The sequence below is a fragment of the Miniopterus schreibersii genome, assembly GCF_964146895.1.
Source record: "Miniopterus schreibersii genome assembly, chromosome: 2".
In the NCBI taxonomy this organism is placed as follows: Eukaryota; Metazoa; Chordata; class Mammalia; order Chiroptera; family Miniopteridae; genus Miniopterus; species Miniopterus schreibersii.
The window spans coordinates 1052242-1070168 of record NC_138102.1 but is presented as its reverse complement, the minus strand read 5'-3'; the positions used below and the strand labels follow the sequence as shown (position 1 = coordinate 1070168).

The 17927-nt window shown below is 48.1% G+C and overlaps 1 protein-coding gene across 1 annotated transcript in view; it reads left to right on the top strand.

The window, feature by feature from the left end:
* The window catches only part of CSMD1 (CUB and Sushi multiple domains 1), a 1001626-nt gene that overhangs the window by 739750 nt on the left and 243949 nt on the right, over positions 1-17927 (top strand). Inside the window, exons 8-9 of the mRNA XM_081129106.1 lie at positions 1530-1617; positions 16587-16711. Of these exons, the coding sequence (XP_080985232.1) occupies positions 1530-1617; positions 16587-16711 (213 nt within the window). The remainder of the gene's footprint in view (positions 1-1529; positions 1618-16586; positions 16712-17927) is intronic.

Below are 17927 nucleotides of genomic sequence, written 5' to 3'. Positions count from 1 at the left end.
CCCCTGGCCTTTCTCCCCCAGCGTCTGGCAGCCACCATTCTACCTCCTGGCCCTGTGAATCCAGCTGCCCTTTCAAACTCTTTGTGTGCTTAGATCTGAAGTGAGCCTCTTGCTGGCTGGTGGGGCTCAGCGGTTGAGCATCGACCCATGAACCAGGAGATCGGGGTTCGGTTCCCGGCTGGGGCACAGGCCCGGGTCGAGGCTCGATCCCCAGTGGAGGGCCTGCGGGAGGCAGGCGATCGATGACTCTCTCACCTTTGATGTTTCTCTCTCTCCCCTTCCCTTCCTTTCTCTGAAATCAATAAAATAAAATAAACATAAAAATAAAAATAAAGTGAGTCTCTTGGAGACAGCACATAGTTATACATACAATTGTATATTCTTGTTTATAAAATCCACTCTGCCGATCGATGTCTTCAGGTTGAGGAGCGTGTGAGCCCGCAAATGCTGCCACCTTGCTGATGTCAGTGCCCGACTTGCTGGGTCATTTTTAAGTGCCGTGGGGAAGAGGCAGTTCTGTCTTTCTTCCCATCAAGGTGCTCAGCTTTCCGCTTGCGACTCCGTTCTGGTCAATGAGGCCTGAGCGAGGCTGTGGCAGGGCCCGGAGGCGTCTCTGGGAGCTCGTAGAGACCAGGTCTTCGCTCCGTTCTTGGTTGGCGTGGACACATTAAATGGGGTGGAAGGCGTGTCGGAGTGTCAGCAAGTGAGTCCTTCAGATCTGTTCCGAGAGGGGACGACGTCCCGCCAGGAGGAGAGACGCTTCCTGGGGCAGTCAGGAGATGGGTCAGCCCGTCTGCACAGAAAACCAGGGCTTCCTTTAGCGCACTGAGGAGCTTGCAATAGGCCATTTCATTGAAAACGCCTCTTGCCTGGCCCTGGCCGGCGTGGCTCGGTGGTTAGAGCGTCGGCGCCTGGACTGGAGGGTCTCAGGCTTGATTCCAGCCTAGGGGACCCGCCTCGGCTGCCGACTCAACCCCCGGCCCGGTCCAGGTGCGTGTGGGAGGCGACCCATCCATGGGTCTCTCACGTCAGTGTCTCTCTCTCCCTCCCACTCTCTCTGAAAAGCATGGAAAAAATATCCCCAGGTGAGGTTTAAAATATATATACATACATATTATATATCTCTTGTCTGGGGCTTAATAGATAATGAACTTCATTATTTCACCCATAGGGAATGAATGAAGTCTTTCTTCTGCATCAACTTAGACACTTTCATTGGGCAGCTCTCTTTTCTTATCTGTCATAACGTTGATCATAATCAGCAAATAAGTTTGGTTTTAATTAAAGTGTGGCCTCTTCAATAGCAGAAGGGTCCAAACCAGAGAACGCTGGAATCCTTTCGGTGCACATGGAGTCTTTGTTTTTCAGGAATAAGAATAAAGGTTTATTTTAATGTGGCTAAACTGTCTTAATTTTTAAAGAAATCACATTTTAAGTCATACTTTAAGAGACAAATCTGCCTAATATAAATCTATTCTCTGGGATTCCTACAGAAAATCACAACACTGTTTCTCTCTGCTGCATTACAGTGAGTCAAGGCGGTGTGGCCCAGGTCTCCGACACATGTCCGGACCCCGGGATTCCAGAATTCGGGAGAAGATCAGGGTCCGACTTCAGGTAGGAGCCAACTAATGGTTCAAAAACCATGTTATTTTTAACACATGAATGCTGAGCTTGTCATTTTAAATCTTTTTTCTTTTTGTTTAAAGATATAACTTCTCTGTTATTCAGCAGTTATATTATTTGTAGGAATCTAAATTTGTGCTGAAAATGTCCAGACACTCTGGAGGTGACACTTCTCACTGTGTGACCCAACACAAAAAATTTAGCTCAAAATGTACGTGATCAAAATGTACCTCCAGGGTTTTTTCCGTTTTAATTTGTTAACTTCCAGTAGTCTAATGCATTTTGGTTAATGTGGAAAAAAAAAAAAAAAATAGATGGGGCAAGAATTTAACTGTAGCTTCATAATTATTTCATTAAATAAGCTTTCATGTTAATGAATGTAAGTGGCAGCCAGTGCATATTATTTCGAAAATGTTATGATTCATTTTACGAGGGACGTGATGACCTGGAGACTGCTTTCCAGCTGTGACATTATGAACGTGCTCGTGGTAATAGTGCTGTTTGCTTGGATATTTGCATTTCTTTCATTTAGTTCGAGACATTTAAACCATTTCCAAACTACTCAAGATGGAAGCTCGTATTAGGAGAGAGCTTCACACTCCGACGGTGAAGGGAGCAAGAAATGCATTTTTTCCTTCTTATAATCCCCCTGGTTTTTGAGAGAAACAAAAAAGATACGTGTAGGGAGGTCAGCCTATGAGGGGAGCTGAACATCTAAGAAATGGTGATGCCCGAGGAGGAGTGCGCATTTCACGGGGCCTCCTCCCCAGGGGGTGCTGTGGGCAGCTAACGGCAGCTTTAATTTGTCTTTCAAACCTGAATGTCTTTTATTTCCTTTCCTTGCCTGAAGACACTGGCTAGAGCCTGTATTTCACGGCTGAGTAGAAGTAGTGAGACTTTCTTGCCTTATTTCTGACCCTAGGTGAGAAGCATCCTAACCCCCTGGGGTATTTTTTCCATTGATTGTTGGGGAGGGTGGGAGGGAGAGGCTGGGGGTGGGGCGTCGTCATGAGAGAGTCACATCGATTGGTTGCTTCCTGCACTCACCCTGGCCAGGGCCAGGGCCAGGGATTGAACCTGCAACTGGGGTAGTGCCCTTGACCCGGAATCGAACTTGTGACCCTTAGGCCCTCGGGCCGACACTCTGACCTGACCACTGAGTCACACTGACCAGGGCTAGTTTTCAGCTATTAGAATGATATTAGTTTTAAATTTTTCATTGATTCCTTTTTATCACATTGAGGAAGAACCCTTTTATTTTTAGGTATTTGGAGGTTTTTCATCGGAAATGGATATAACATTTTGTGAAAAGCTTTTCTACAACTATAGTTGCGACTTTTTCGTTTATTTCATTTATTAATATGGATTGCATTGATTTTCTGACTTTGCATTCTGGGGTAAAATTTATTTGGTTTTGACATGTATTATTTATTTATTTTACATGCTTTTGGACCTGATTTGATATATTTTTTAGGTTGTTTCTATATGTGGTAAGAAAAGATATTGGCCTGTAGACTTTTCTTGTGATGACTTAATCTAGCTTTGCTCTAAGAGTAATGCTGGTCTCATGAAATTAAATAGGAAATAGTCTCTCTTCTCAAATAGCTTGGGAGCATTTGTAAGGAATTGGTAATCATTTTTCTTAAGATTTTGGGAGATCCATCAGGGAAGCCATCTGCAATTGAAATTTTCTTATGAGAAAGGTTTCTCAGTTACAAAGTCAGCTTCATTTCTGCCACAGGCCTGCTCCGGTTAAGTATCTACTGGAGTGAGCTTGGAGGGTTTCTATATTTCAAGGACTTGATCTAAGTTGTTCAATTTAATGGCACAAAGTTATTCATAAGAGTCCTTTCTCACCCTTTAAGTCGTTGATGACACCCCCAGTTCTAATTCCTGATATTGGTGATTTCTGTTTTCCCTCTTACTTGGTCCAGACCACTAGCGAATGTCATGTGTTGATCTCAAAAAACACACACATTTGGTTTCCCTGACTTTTTCCCATTGGCTTTACTTGTCTTGTATGCCACTGATTTCCGCCCTGGTCTTTCATTGTTTTCTTTCTTCTGGTTACTATGTGATTTATTTGCTCTTCTTTTGCTCAATTCTTAAGATTGAAGCTCTGACTTAAGTCCGTTTTACTTTTCTAATGTGTATGTTTAGTGATATAAATTTCACTCTAAAAGCTGCTTTAACTGCATCCCATAAATTCTGTGTTTTCCTTTCTTGCAGTTCACAGTGCTTTCTATTTTCCCTGTGATCACTTCTTTGATCCATGGACTATTTAAATGTTTCCAAATATCTAGGGATTTTCTAAGAATCTTTGTGCTTAGAGAACATACTTTATATTACTTCAATCCTTTTGAATTCATTGACAATTGTTTCCTGGCCTACAAATGCTCTATCTTGGCAAAAATTCCACGTACCTGGAAAAGAACACATATTCCATCGTACTTGGGTGGAGTGTTGTATAAATGTCAGTCAGGTCAAGCAGTTGACAGTTGTTCAACACTTTAATATCCTTACTGATTCTCCCGCCACTTATTCACTTATTGAGAGAGGCGTTTGAAGTCTACTACCACAGTTGTGGATTTGTCTCTCTCTCATTGTTTTTGATTCATGGGTTTTGAAGCTATGTTATTAGGTGCATGCATGTTTAAATTGTTATGTCTTTTTAAGTAATTCGTATCTTTGATACTACGAAGTGACCCTCTTTGTTCTTGGAAACATTCATTGCCCTGAAATCAACGTTGCCTTGTTTTAGGATAGCCACTCTAGGTTTCTCTTGGTTATTGTTAGTATGGTAATACTACATATGGGCTCTTATACCTGCTTTCACATTCAATCTGTTATACTGCTGGGCTTTTTTTAATTAAAATATATTTTTTTTAATTCTGCATTCATATACTGTTGAAAAAGGAATGACTATCTTAATGACCTTTTCAAATATTTAAGCTTATTCTTATTTAATATTATCATAAAAATTGACAAATGATATATTTTACTTTTTAAAAAAATATGCTTTTATTGATCTCAGAGAGAGGAAGGGAGAGGGAGAAAGAGATAGAAACATCATTGATGAGAGAGAGCCATTGATCGGCTGCCTCCTGCACGCCCCCTACAGGGGATCAAGCCCACAACCTGGGCATGTGCCCCGACCAGGAATCAACTGTGACCTCCTGGTTCTTGGGTCGATGCTCAACCACTGAGACACACCAGCCGGGCCAAATGATATCTTCTTAAATGTTACCTGCCATGTGGAGTGAAATCATAACAGTAAACATTTTATACTTCCTTACACGAGAATATGTTCAGCTAGCTCTTGGCTTAATGCTTTATCCCTGCATGATTTTGTACCATCATGAGAGGGTCATTGGCAAATAATGATTCCTTGAGTCACAAGTTCTTTCCAATGTTCACACAGTTCAAAATACAACAGCAATAATGTCCCATTTGTTAGTATCACTATATGTCGTATCAGGAAACTCGCTAGTGTTTGGTGTTAGCACCTTGATGGGTGTTAGGTCCCTATTAGTTTTTCTCACTGTTGCTTTTACACCATTAGTGGACATGGAAACACTGGACAAAAGCATGAAACATCTTAGTATTATTATAAAAATGTCACACCCTCTGAGAAGGTCTCAGTCCCTGCCCACCCCCATGGGCCACACTGTGAGAAGCTGCACTTGAAAAGGGAGTTGACTCCATCCAGAATAAAAATCAATGTTGGAGTTATAAGGAGAAAGAACATATGAAGGAAGAAACGTGCTATTCAGATATTTACTTTATTGCTGTTAAATTACAACTCAATGTCATTCCCACCGGTGGTCTGGGACTGTGTAATGACCATGGACGTCAGAAGGGCAGGGTCGTGTTTGTGTATCGACTGCCTCCCCCCACGTGACGGTGGGAACCGTGTGTGTTCATATGAAGCCAGAGGATCACAGCCATGTGAGGAAACTGGTGACCCTGGGCGAAATGACACGTGAATGTGCCGATCACGTAATAAATTCACTATAAATGCTGGTGTTTTAAGCAGAGGGAGGGTATCCTTAGTTGTTTCAAGCCTTTTTGAGACTGTTTTTAATGAAAGGCAATTCAGTTTTGTCTAAATCCTTATAATCAAAACTAATGACCAACATTGTCAGGATGAGTGGATAAAATTCATTTGTAGATAGCTCTGTAATTTTAGGTAATTTAGGGCTGTTTTTATTTGAAAAGAGTTCACATTATTAAGTTGGTAAAATATTCCTCATCTGACTATATTTATACTATTCTTGTTTTTTGGAAATTTTCTTTTCCATAGACGCTCTGAATATTAACTTCAGTATTATCTATAAAGAATTGTAGACCAATGAAGCCCAAAATGCAAAGCTTTCTTGTTTGAATTCAGATAAATTTGGGGACATTTTTCTTCACCACTGATCACTCTCTAAAAATCAAAGTATATTCATTAGAGCCAAAGATTTAGGAACAGACTGATAGAAACATCCCGATGCCAGCGATGAAGGGCTGGCGCTGCAGTGGAGAGGGGGCTCTGTGGGGGGACGCTGGCATCTACCCGTCTTCTGTTCCCTGTGCTAGTGGGACAAGCACTCTAGATACAGGCAGAGGTGAGGGTCTCTAGTTTTGCAAATAGAGCTGTTGAAATGGTGACTTAGATTTGAAATCAGATCTTCTTGACCTCAAAGCCCCTGTTGATGTAAGTAGTTTATAATAAGAAAATTATTGTGTGTCAATTTTTCACACCTGCCATGCAGGACCCCTGGATGGGGTGCGCAGGGTGGACACCCCAACGTAGCCATGGGAGGAATCAGGTCTGGCTGGAGCCAGCACCTCGCATGGGCGGCCCATGCCCAGCAGGGGGCGCTCCTCCTCCCCACTGGTTTCTGGGAGGGAAAGAACAGGCTGATTTGTACTAAGGATCCGCACGGGCCAGCAGCCTGCCCCACACCACAGGCGTTACAGGCTCTTTATACAGAATATAGATCGTGTACACGCTGTAGATTCTCGTGTTAAGCATATACAAGTGGGGCAGAAGTAGGTCTGCAGTTGTGAGTACACAAAACAGAGGTGGTTCTTGTATTATTATTAATTGTATTGTTTTCCTTAGGAACAACTATAACCTATTTTTGCTCCATTCTGTATAATAAGATATATACATATATGTGCATATATATAAACACACGTGTGTGTGTTAAGTGTATATAACATTTAAGTTATGTATACTTATATATATATATATGTATGTATATATACTCACAAGTTATAGACTCCTAAGATCTATTCTTTAAAAATTCTTTACTGCATGTAATAGATGCTGAAATTGAATTCAGAGACTTCCCTGATTTCTCTAAAACGCGGGCTTCTCACTGTGTACTCACAACTGCAAACCTCTGCGGCCCCCGCACCTCCATGGCAGAGCCCCGTGAGCCCCAATCCTGGGTTCCTGGGAGCCCCACCACCGTCCTGAACCTCTCCGGCTTCAGGGTGGCCGCTGCTGCCCTCGGTGTCGGGAACTGTCGCCCCTCCTGCCTCCCCTGCCTGCCCCTGGCAGCTGTTCTCAGCTGTCCCACCTTCCGGGGGGCGGGCTGCTGGGGAAAGAAGGGTGGAGCTCAGGGGAGCCTCACAAGAGGAGAGTTCCCCCAGATTTGTACTGTATGAGAAGGGGCCTCGCCACCCCTGCCCTCCCTCCCACAGGGGCCTCTCCTGAGAAAGAGGAGCCCTCCCCGCACCTCACTGTCTCTCCTCCAGCTTTTCCAGGACCTGAGCTGGTGCCATGGGTTCACCTGTCACCTTAGAGCCCTACTGAGCGATGGAAACAGGCGTTTACGTCAAAGTTATGGTTCTATCAAGTAGGATCATGAGGCTTCACTGATTTCATTTTTATTACTGTGCCCAGCACATGGTAGGAACATCCCTCTGTTGATTGTGTTAAATTGGAGCTGACAGGCCTGTCCCTGGAGACACAGGATCACAGCCTCATTAGCTCCCTGCTAACCCAATTCCGTTAATCACCTTGGTCGGGAAACATTATCAACTTTTCTTAGAATGTGACCTTCGCCGCCAAGGGGGTTTGGGAGTGAGAAGAGCGGTGGTCACGACTTCAAAATTAAATCTGTGGTCTTATTATTGGTATTTCTATCTCACCACTCGAGCCGGTGGCTGCTGTTCTGGTGGCTCAGCACTCGCTCTCTTCTCCAAGGGACCTCACGTAAATAAATACACTTTACGAAGCTAAGGGGCGTCCCGTGGAACGATGTGTAGTCAGCTGGAAGGAGAAACTGAGGCACGTGAGGAACAAATGCATAGCCGATGGGAAGCAGAAACCAGTCGTAACCCGAGGCTTTTAATAAACGGCTGCGCGCGGCGTCTACGGATCCCACACCCACTTCCCTGCCTCTCCTGGCAACGCGAGGATCGTGTCACTTGTCCCTGTGGAGATGCTGCTGCAGGAGCTTCACAGGTCCCCTCCGTGGGCCGGTCTCAGGGACAGCGGAGCCCCCGCCTCTCCTTATGTGAAAATGTAAAGAGCTGCGCTTACAAACAGTGTAACCCCGGAAAGTAAACTTGTTTATCTTCCTGAAGAATCGCTCTTCATTGTTGCCGCCCTGAGCTGCCCCTCACGCGATGCGGAGAAACCCGATACAGATGCGGAGAAACCCGATACAGATGCGGAGAAGCCCGATACAGATGCGGAGAAGCCCGATACAGATGCGGAGAAGCCCGATACAGATGCGGAGAAGCCCGATACAGATGCGGAGAAACCCGACACAGATGCGGAGAAGCCCGATACAGATGCGGAGGAACCCGACACAGATGCGGAGAAGCCCGATACAGATGCGGAGGAACCCGATACAGATGCGGAGGAACCCGACACAGATGCGGAGAAGCCCGATACAGATGCGGAGAAGCCCGATACAGATGCGGAGAAGCCCGATACAGATGCGGAGGAACCCGACACAGATGCGGAGGAACCCGACACAGATGCGGAGAAGCCCGACACAGATGCGGAGAAGCCCGACACAGATGCGGAGAAGCCCGACACAGATGCGGAGAAACCCGATACAGATGCGGAGAAGCCCGACACAGATGCGGAGAAGCCCGATACAGATGCGGAGAAGCCCGACACAGATGCGGAGAAACCCGATACAGATGCGGAGAAACCCGACACAGATGCGGAGAAGCCCGATACAGATGCGGAGAAACCCGATACAGATGCGGAGGAACCCGATACAGATGCGGAGAAACCCGACACAGATGCGGAGAAGCCCGATACAGATGCGGAGAAACCCGATACAGATGCGGAGGAACCCGACACAGATGCGGAGGAACCCGACACAGATGCGGAGAAGCCCGATACAGATGCGGAGAAGCCCGACACAGATGCGGAGAAGCCCGATACAGATGCGGAGAAACCCGATACAGATGCGAAGAAACCCGATACAGATGCGGAGGAACCCGACACAGATGCGGAGAAGCCCGATACAGATGCGGAGAAGCCCGACACAGATGCGGAGAAGCCCGATACAGATGCGGAGAAGCCCGATACAGATGCGGAGAAGCCCGACACAGATGCGGAGAAGCCCGATACAGATGCGGAGAAACCCGATACAGATGCGAAGAAGCCCGATACAGATGCGGAGAAACCCGATACAGATGCGGAGAAGCCCGACACAGATGCGGAGAAGCCCGATACAGATGCGGAGAAGCCCGATACAGATGCGGAGAAACCCGATACATTGTAGCAGCTTCATTCTGTGCGGCGGAGGCGGGGAGGCGGCGCCTGGTCCGCGCGGCCAGCGGAGGGAGAGGCGCCCGGGGACCTGCGCTCGTCGCGGTCCTGCGCGCCCGCCTGTCTTCTTGGTTTATTGAATTTTCGTCCTGCTCCCTACTTTTTCTAAATTGCTATAATGGAAAATTCAATTATCCTTCAAGCCGAGCGGGTGCGTCCCTGGCATCGCGGTTCCGTTTCATGCCGTGCCCCTCGGCTCTCCTCTGTGCTGTGCCTGTTGGATCGCGTTTCCCAGGACGCGCTGATACCCTGCGTCCTCTCAGGACTGCCGAGGGGTGTAATCACCCGCGGGCGTGGACGCCCCGACCTCAGCAGGCCCACCGCCTGTCCCTCCCGGGCTGCGCTCCGGGGCTCCCCGACCGCGCTCCCTGAGGGCCTCGCTCACCGCACCCTTGCTTCCCTCGCTTTACTTTTCTTCCTAACGGTGGGGGGGGGGGGGACACCGTCCCCAGCTACATATGTGTCTGCTGTGATTTTAATTTAAGACACGCATGCATGTGTATTATCTCTCTCCCCATAAGAGCTCAAGCTCCGTAAGGAACGAACTTTTTTAAAAAATATGTTTTTTGCCCGGCCGGGCGTGGCTTAGCGGTTGAGCGCCCTCCTAGGATCCAGGAGATGGGGGTTCGATTCAGGTCAGGGCACAGGCCCGGGCTGCGGGCTGCAGCCGATCAATGACTCTCTCATCACTGATGTTTCTCTCTCTCTCTCCCTCTCCCTTCCTCTCTCTGAAGTCAATAAAGACATATTTTAAAAAGTAAAAATAAATAATAATATGTTTTTATTGACTTTTAGAGATAGGAAGGGAGAGGGAGAGAGAGAGAGAAACATCCATGAGAGAGAAACATCACTGATCGGCTGCCTCCTGCACGCCCCCCACTGGGGATCGAGCCACAGCCCGGGCATGTGCCCTGACTGGGAATCGAACCCTGGCCTCCTGGTTCATAGGTGGACGGTCAACCACTGAGCCACACCGGCTGGGAAGAACGTACTTGACTCTCTTCATTATTGTATTCCCAACGCCTGAGCACACTCCTCCGTTCACAGGCAGTGTTCAGTAAATATTGGTAAAATCATTCATGTTCCCTTTTATGTAAGAAATGCATTTATATCTCATATTATGAGGCAATGATACATGTTGGCTCGATGTGCAGAATGCTGATGTGTAGGTAAATTTCCCGAGAGGAGAACTTCCCTGCAGAGCCTGTAAATTCTGTGTTGGGCCCCGGCCCCGGCCCCGACTGTTGGCTATGGGGTCTGTGTGAACCCCACTAACCTTAACAGCAAGAGGAGGATGTAGGCTCATGATCACTGTTCCTGAGAGATTATTGAATTGTGCAGCCTGCTTCTTTCCATCAGATAAAAACACTAACAAAAGGAATCAAATTCTGGGGACGTGATGTACAGCATGGTGACTATAGCCAACAATATTGTCCTGTCTACTTCAACGTTCCTAAGGGAGGAGATTTAAGAAGTTGTCACCACAAAACACGCAACTGTGAAGAGATGGCGGTGATGTCGGCCTTGCCGAGGTCATCATGTCATGAAAGAGACGCACATCAGGTCATCGCAGGGCTCCCTTGAGGTCACAGGACACTGCGTTTCCATTATAGCTCCTCAGTGAAGCGGGGAAAGATCGGTGATATAAGTTAATTATTTTAAAATTGGAATTAAATCAATAATTGAGGTTTTGTTTATAAGCAAAATCTGGACACTGTACTGGGAAGAATGGAGGGTTTTAAAAGCGATCAAGCTAGGGGTCTCGTTGGAAAACGTTCCCTCCGTGTGACCTGGTCCCTTTCCCTCAGTCTCCAGAGGGAACAGAGAACAGAGAACGGCCCTGGGTTTTTGGAGACCCAACGTTGCTTTGTCTCCGGAAACAGTGTTGGTCTGTAGACAGTTTCTCCACAACTCGTGTGCACGCGAGGAAATGAGCGGAAGGCAGACAGCCTGGGACCTGGCGCCGCCTCCGGGCCCTCATCCGTGAGGGGGTCGGTGCGCGCCCACCTTCCTCAGCCCCCGCGGGGGAATTCGCAACAGCAGAGCCCCTGCCCTGCCCCACGGCGCTGAGCTGAAAACAAATCCTGAGAAACGCTCGCTCTGCTGTGTCCTTGCAGAACGCAGGCAGGCATGTGGCTTTCTACAGGCGATTCGGTCACCAAGACACTGCGGGAGTCTAGGAAAATACCCTGATCACTGCTCTTCACGGGGACCATTGTGTTTTAAGAGCCGCTTCATATTTCCCTGCTCACACTCTGAAGCCTCTGTGTCTTTTGAGAAAGGGCACAGTGACCGTTTCAGATCTCTTTTCTAGCAAAGGCTGTTTCTACAGAGAATCCACCAGGTAGACCTCGTAGAACACTCCCCCTCTCTCTTCCGTCTCTACCATTTCTGTCATAGTAAATTTTCATGAAAATAAAATACTTAAATATTTTGCTGGGAGAATAGCTCATTGTTATTTGAGCATACATTAATTTGTTAGTTTAAAAATACAAAAAATAGTAAAGGAACTTGTTAGCTCCCTGTACCACGAGGCTTTATCATCGCAGGGACTAGCTGACTGTTGGTGTGTTTGCGTTTGCGTCTCCCTGTCTCCTGGTGTCTTCATCTGTAAAAGGGCAGATGGGGTTTCTGAGGGCCGTCGGAGCGTCGAAGCTCCTTGTCTCTTGGCCGTGACTACGCCATGGTCTATTTTAGAGTAAGATCCTCCAAACATCTGCGATGCTGGTCGGCACCAGCGACCTCGGGGCTGGAGGAAGCCTGTGAGGCCATCGTCTCCGATGTGCGAAAGAGGTGCCGGCTTAAAGGACATCAGTGTGGTGAACACTGAACATTTCACCCATGCATCTGCTTTGGGGCCACCCTCTCTACTCCGCAACGTTCCCAATTCCTTTAAGAACTCCTCGGGACCTCAGATTACTCAGGCTCTTGCCCTGTGTACCTCCATTCAAAACGTGTTGAAGACACTAAAAGGCGAGTTAGTGTTCCCGGGTCTGCGCGAGGTGGACAGTGGTCTGACTGTCCGAGCGGCTCTCAATCTTGTCATCAGACACACTCTAACTACCCCAAGGAGTCTGATTTAATTGGTCAGGAATATGGACCCAGAACTAGGATTTTTAAATAAACTTTTAATCATGGTAAAAAACATATAAAATTTACCGTCTTAACCATATTTAAGTGCACAGTTCTGTGGCTTTAAGCACCGTCACCAACCATCCATCTCCATACTATTTCATTTCCCAAAACTAAAACTCATCCCCACGAAGTAATACCTTCCACCCCCTCCCCACGTCTCCTGACAGGCAGGATTTTACTTTCTGTCTCTCAGAATCTGATTCCTAGGGGACCTCAATATCAGGGTTTTTAGCACCCATGCAATTCTAGTGTACAGACAAGGTTGACTCCCATTGGATGCCTGGTTTATGTCATTCAGGATAAGATATCAGAGGTGGGTGGGTACCACTACTCAGAAGCAGTTGCATTTGGGAAAAGACGTCTCTAAGGGGCCTATAGTCATCTCTAAGGGGCCTTATGAGGACTTATGATGTCAGAGTTCATGTCTGGATTGGATAGTCTATGACCACGTGTGTGCATGCATGTGTGTGTGTGCTTGTGTGTGTGCATGCACGTGTGCATGCTCTGACCTGGGGTGGGAACACTGTTACAGTGTGACCGTATCCAGACTACTTCTTTGATGCTGAGCGACCTGGGGGTTCTGCTCTCCCACCCATGTTCCCCGTTGTTGCTACAATTGTATCTGGCTGGGGTTTCCCTCCTCGGCCTGATCGGAGATGGTCAGTCAGTTAGTTTGTTGCGAGTAGAGGATGCATCAGAATGTTGGAAGGTTTTGCACTGTGTCCACTGAAGATTGCACCGGAAAAATCATTTGCTCTGCAGCCTCTGTGTATTTACAAATGCTTACTGGTTCATCCCAGATTTAAGTGATGAGTTTCAGAGTAAAAACAAAGACACTCTGAGTCCATGCAGTGTGTGATCTTGAGCAGGTGACCTGAGTCCTGCTTTTCTCATCTGTGAAGGCACCGGAGTGCAAACTCATCGCGGGCCCTCGCTCAGTCTTCTCTGAGTGAGGGATTGATAACACATGTCCCCTCCCTTGGGCCTGGTCATCAAATGAAACTGGTGTTGTTGGTGGTCTGTCCTGCGCTCTGGACCTGCTCGAGTGCAGGAGGGAGGCAGGGCCGTCTGGAGGCTGCAGCTCTCCTCCCCTCCCCCCTCCGCCTCCAGCACCTCCTCCCTGGTTTCTCACCAAGCGGCAGAGGGGAGAGAACAGTCGGTAAAACACCTCCTGGCCCAGAGTCTGCAGGGTGGCCTTGGGCTTCCTAATCTCTGATAGAGAATGGTCAGCAGGCCACTGACCTCCAGACACGGGGAGATGGTCAGGAGGGGGTGGGGGGTTCCCCTCTGATTTCAGGAGGAGGACCCAAGGACTTGGGGAAGGGCCTGCCCCCGAGGTGACCAGTCCTTCCAACCAGATTCCGATCCTGCTCCACCGGGGTCCCCTCCCTGCTGCCTGCCTGTCCCTTCACACACTGTGTCACGTGTCATCGTGTGGACAGCCTCTGCCTCTGTATAAATAGGGGACTGACTATGAGGATGCCATTCTTTTGCTTTATCCTGCTCTTTGTAGACAGCGGATTCCCGTGGATTTGTCACACACTCAGAAGATTTAAATCAAATTTCTTCACAGGAAAATTCTCACGTTTTTGTAAAGGCTGAGCTTCTGAGAGCTGGCTGCACTTTGGAGAAGGCTGGTCACTGGCCGCCCCTTTCAGGATCATCACCACTGCTCACACGTGGACGCACCTCCCGTTGGGCCTGCTGTCGGGGGTCTTTGCTGTGCTGTTGCTAACACCCAGTATCTGAAAGTTACATGAAAAATGAGCCTCTTTCCTTCCCTTAGGCTAGAGAGCTCCATCGACTCCCTAACACATTTTTTAGTGGTGCTAAATTGCCCTAAGACTTGGAGAGATGAGTTTAAAAATTGTCCCTATCAAAAGAAAAAATGACTCAGAAATGACACATTATGTGCAAAAATCAAAAGGGTAACAGGCATTTCCGTGGTCCCTGGGGTGGCACCCTGTCTCTGAGATGGTGGCGCTGTCCAGGGTGCTGAGCAAGCCCTGCAGTCCCCGAGCAGACAGTTCCATGCAGGTGGTATTGTAGCCTGTCAGTCGCATTATCAAGACCACGTCTTTCCATCAATGGAGACCAATCAGTTAAGTATCAGAGCTCCTTTCTGGGTGGAATGAGGACTGACTTATTGGCGAATCCGTGAGGTTTTCTACCACAGCAGATTTTGAAGTGATCACAGAGATGCACCGAAGGCCATGGACAGGTGTCCTTCTGCTCCTGCTGCTGGGTGTCTGCTCTCTGCAGCCTCCCCTCAGGGCCAGCTGGTTGCTCTTTTAGGATATGACCTGAGTCTGTGCCTTTGTCCCTGGGTTGTCCACACATGACTATGGCAGGGAGAGCACAGCTCGACCCCCTGTGCTAGAGGCTGAGGGACGTCAAGGTGAATGATACACCGCGTGCATCCTCAGGGAGCTGTGTCCCCAGGATGTCTCCAAGGCGTGTGCTGCCGCTCTGCCAGTCAGGGCAGCCAGCATCCAGGGGGCATGAGCTCTTAGGGGTGACCTGCTGTGTCGCTCAGGGACCAGGGGCTGGGCCTTCTCAGTCTTAGACTCCACGCTGCCATTTCTTCTCTGTAGAGGCTGCCGGCTGCACCCCAAGACACCGAGCTTCTCCATGAGGTCATAGGTGGGAAAGGGGAGCAAGTCTGCTTGAGCCCCGGGTGCCCACGCACAGCTCTGGGGCCCCGCCTGTCCCACACCCTCACCCACGTGCTCCCTCGTTCCGGGTGTGGCGGGGAAACCAGGGCTCACATGCAGTGATACTCATTCCGAGGCTGCAGAAGAGAATTTTACACAAGCAGGAGAGGAAACGCGTGTTTATTCCCCTGTCCTTGATCTTTTATTAACTTTATTCATGGTGCAGCAACTCTGCATCTTTTCCCCTGGAGGCTGCCTCTCACTCCCTTTTTTGTCAACCTCGACCTCATGGCTTGTCCAACCGGAGACACACGTGGAAATTCCTTCTGGAGCCACCGCTTGTCCACAGTGAGACACCTCTCAGGTCCTGGCAGACGCCCAGCTGGGAAGCCCTTCCTGGGTGCGTTCGGGCCTGAGGAGGCCTCTCCCATTTGCGTGCACACCTGTTAAACTTGATTCTGCAGCAACGTTGTGTTAGTGTTGTAACCTGGAGCTCCAGGTGTCAGGTGCAGCTCTGCAGCCAGAGCCCCGTTCACCTCACGCGAGGCTGATGGATCCCTTCTTTCTCCAGCCAATGACGCTTTCCTGTGAGATGCGTTTCTGAGACAGGACGTCACTGGCCTTCCTCTCAGTATAATTAATGTTTATAATAATGTAGATTATTTACTGAGAAATTTCCTTTTATTTCCTTTTTATTTGGAGCAAGTGTTTTCAGTTCTACTACAATAAGGACACTTGACATGAGATTTATCTTCTTAAAAACTCTGAAGTGTTGACAGTAGGTACACTGTGTGCCTGGATCTCTGGAACCAACTCACCTTAAACCTCAGGCCTGCTCACTAATCACCCCCCACCCCACCCCACCCCGGCCCCGGCCCCGGCCCCGGCAGCCACTATCTGGGCTCTGATTGTGTGAAGTTGGCATTTTACAGACCTCACAGGAGTAGAATTATTCAGCTTGTGTCTTTCTTGTACTGAGACTTTTCGCAACCTGGACTTTTTCAGTCCCTGTTCCTGTGAGATATCTGTTCACATGGACTGACATCCAACTTGGTTTTGTCTTTGGGATACACGGTTCTTTCCCATTTTCTCACTTCAGCCACAACACGCAGGCCTCCTTTGCTAGCTTACGTATTTTAGAGAGGATGCATTAAGTTCCATGTGTGTATTTAGCTACGAAGCTGGCAGAGCAGAAATTTGAACCCAGGTCTCTTGACTGTATTCTGTGCTACATGACGGGGAATCTGTGGGTGACCTCGACTGGATTGCTAAAGGTTTAATATCGTTTTAACAGCATGACACAGTAGCAGCCCTGTGATGATTTTTTTAAGAAGTCTTCCATGAATAATGGGGGTCCTTTGTGTTTTATACTTGCTCAGGGTTGGAGCCAATGTGCAGTTCTCCTGCGAGGACAACTACGTGCTCCAGGGGTCCAAGAGCATCACCTGCCAGCGGGTCACCGAGACGCTGGCTGCCTGGAGCGACCACCGGCCGATTTGCCGAGGTGAGGACCGCGCGGTGGGTCATCGCCTAGATTCCCTCTATCTTTAGGGTTCACATGTTTTTCTGAATCCACAGTGAGACTTAAGCACAAAGCCTTGTGCAGAGACAGAGCAGAATTTGGTAACAGTGCATGTGCACAGCAATGTGGGTAAAAGAAAGATTTCCTTGAAATTTGTTAGGAGGCCAACATTTTCAAAGATACTTGTGGTTTTAAAATTCAGAAAAGATATGAGCAAATCGAGTTACTCACACTCACACACGCTCAATGTAACGGCCCTCAGCTATCTGTCTATATTTATATACACGGTCTGCATATGTATGAAAATGTTACATAACCAGATCCCTGTTCACGTAAAAGTTACCACCTTCAATGGCTGTGAAGCTGACTCCTGGGTTGTGATATTGTTACCATGTAATTAGCTAGTTATTCATAATAGGAAAGGAGCTAAAGGGAGGCCAGGCATCGTAAGCATGGTCCTCCGGGCAGCTTCACCAGGAAGCTGTAATTTCACACTCCCCAGGGAACCACCAGGCTGTTCCCTGCAAATCACTGGAGGAAGGGGTCCACCAAAGGGGGGGATGGGCACATGCACAGTAAACTTGGGGTCACATAGGGAAGGTGGCTGTCCATCAAACCTTGGAACAGAGATCATTGGCCAGAAAGCAGGGGCCACTGCAAGCTTGGGAAATCTTAGGGGGTTGAAACCCCTGGATGAAGGAGTTCTTGCTCTCTGGGTCCTCTTTTGTTCCTCTAGCTTTGCTCCTGCCTGTGTTCCCTTCACAGCCATGTGGCTATGTGGACCCCCCATGCAGTGGACCCATGGACTGCAGCTGGGAACACAAGCTAGGCCAGCCTGGTGCTGGACTGGACTGTGCTTCAACGTGGAGCGGAAGCTCTGGGCAATGGCTTTAATCCTAGATCGGATGAAGCCCCAGCTTCACTTCTTCCATGGCTGGATGGAGGGAGAGGGGGCCTTAGAAACCCCTTTATTTGCATGTTTAATTACATGCAAATAAACATCACTCATTGTCCCATGAGAGTTTCAGAAAATTCTTTTTCTCGTGACATCACAAGAAGCCCACTTCCACCAGCTGCAGGTGGGGACACGGAGAGCTCCCCACTGATAACCATATCAGTGAAATAGGTTTTGTTAGCAGGAGCCCAGGCTAATATTTCATTAATAAATTATCTTAAACTGACCTCTGACATAGTTAGT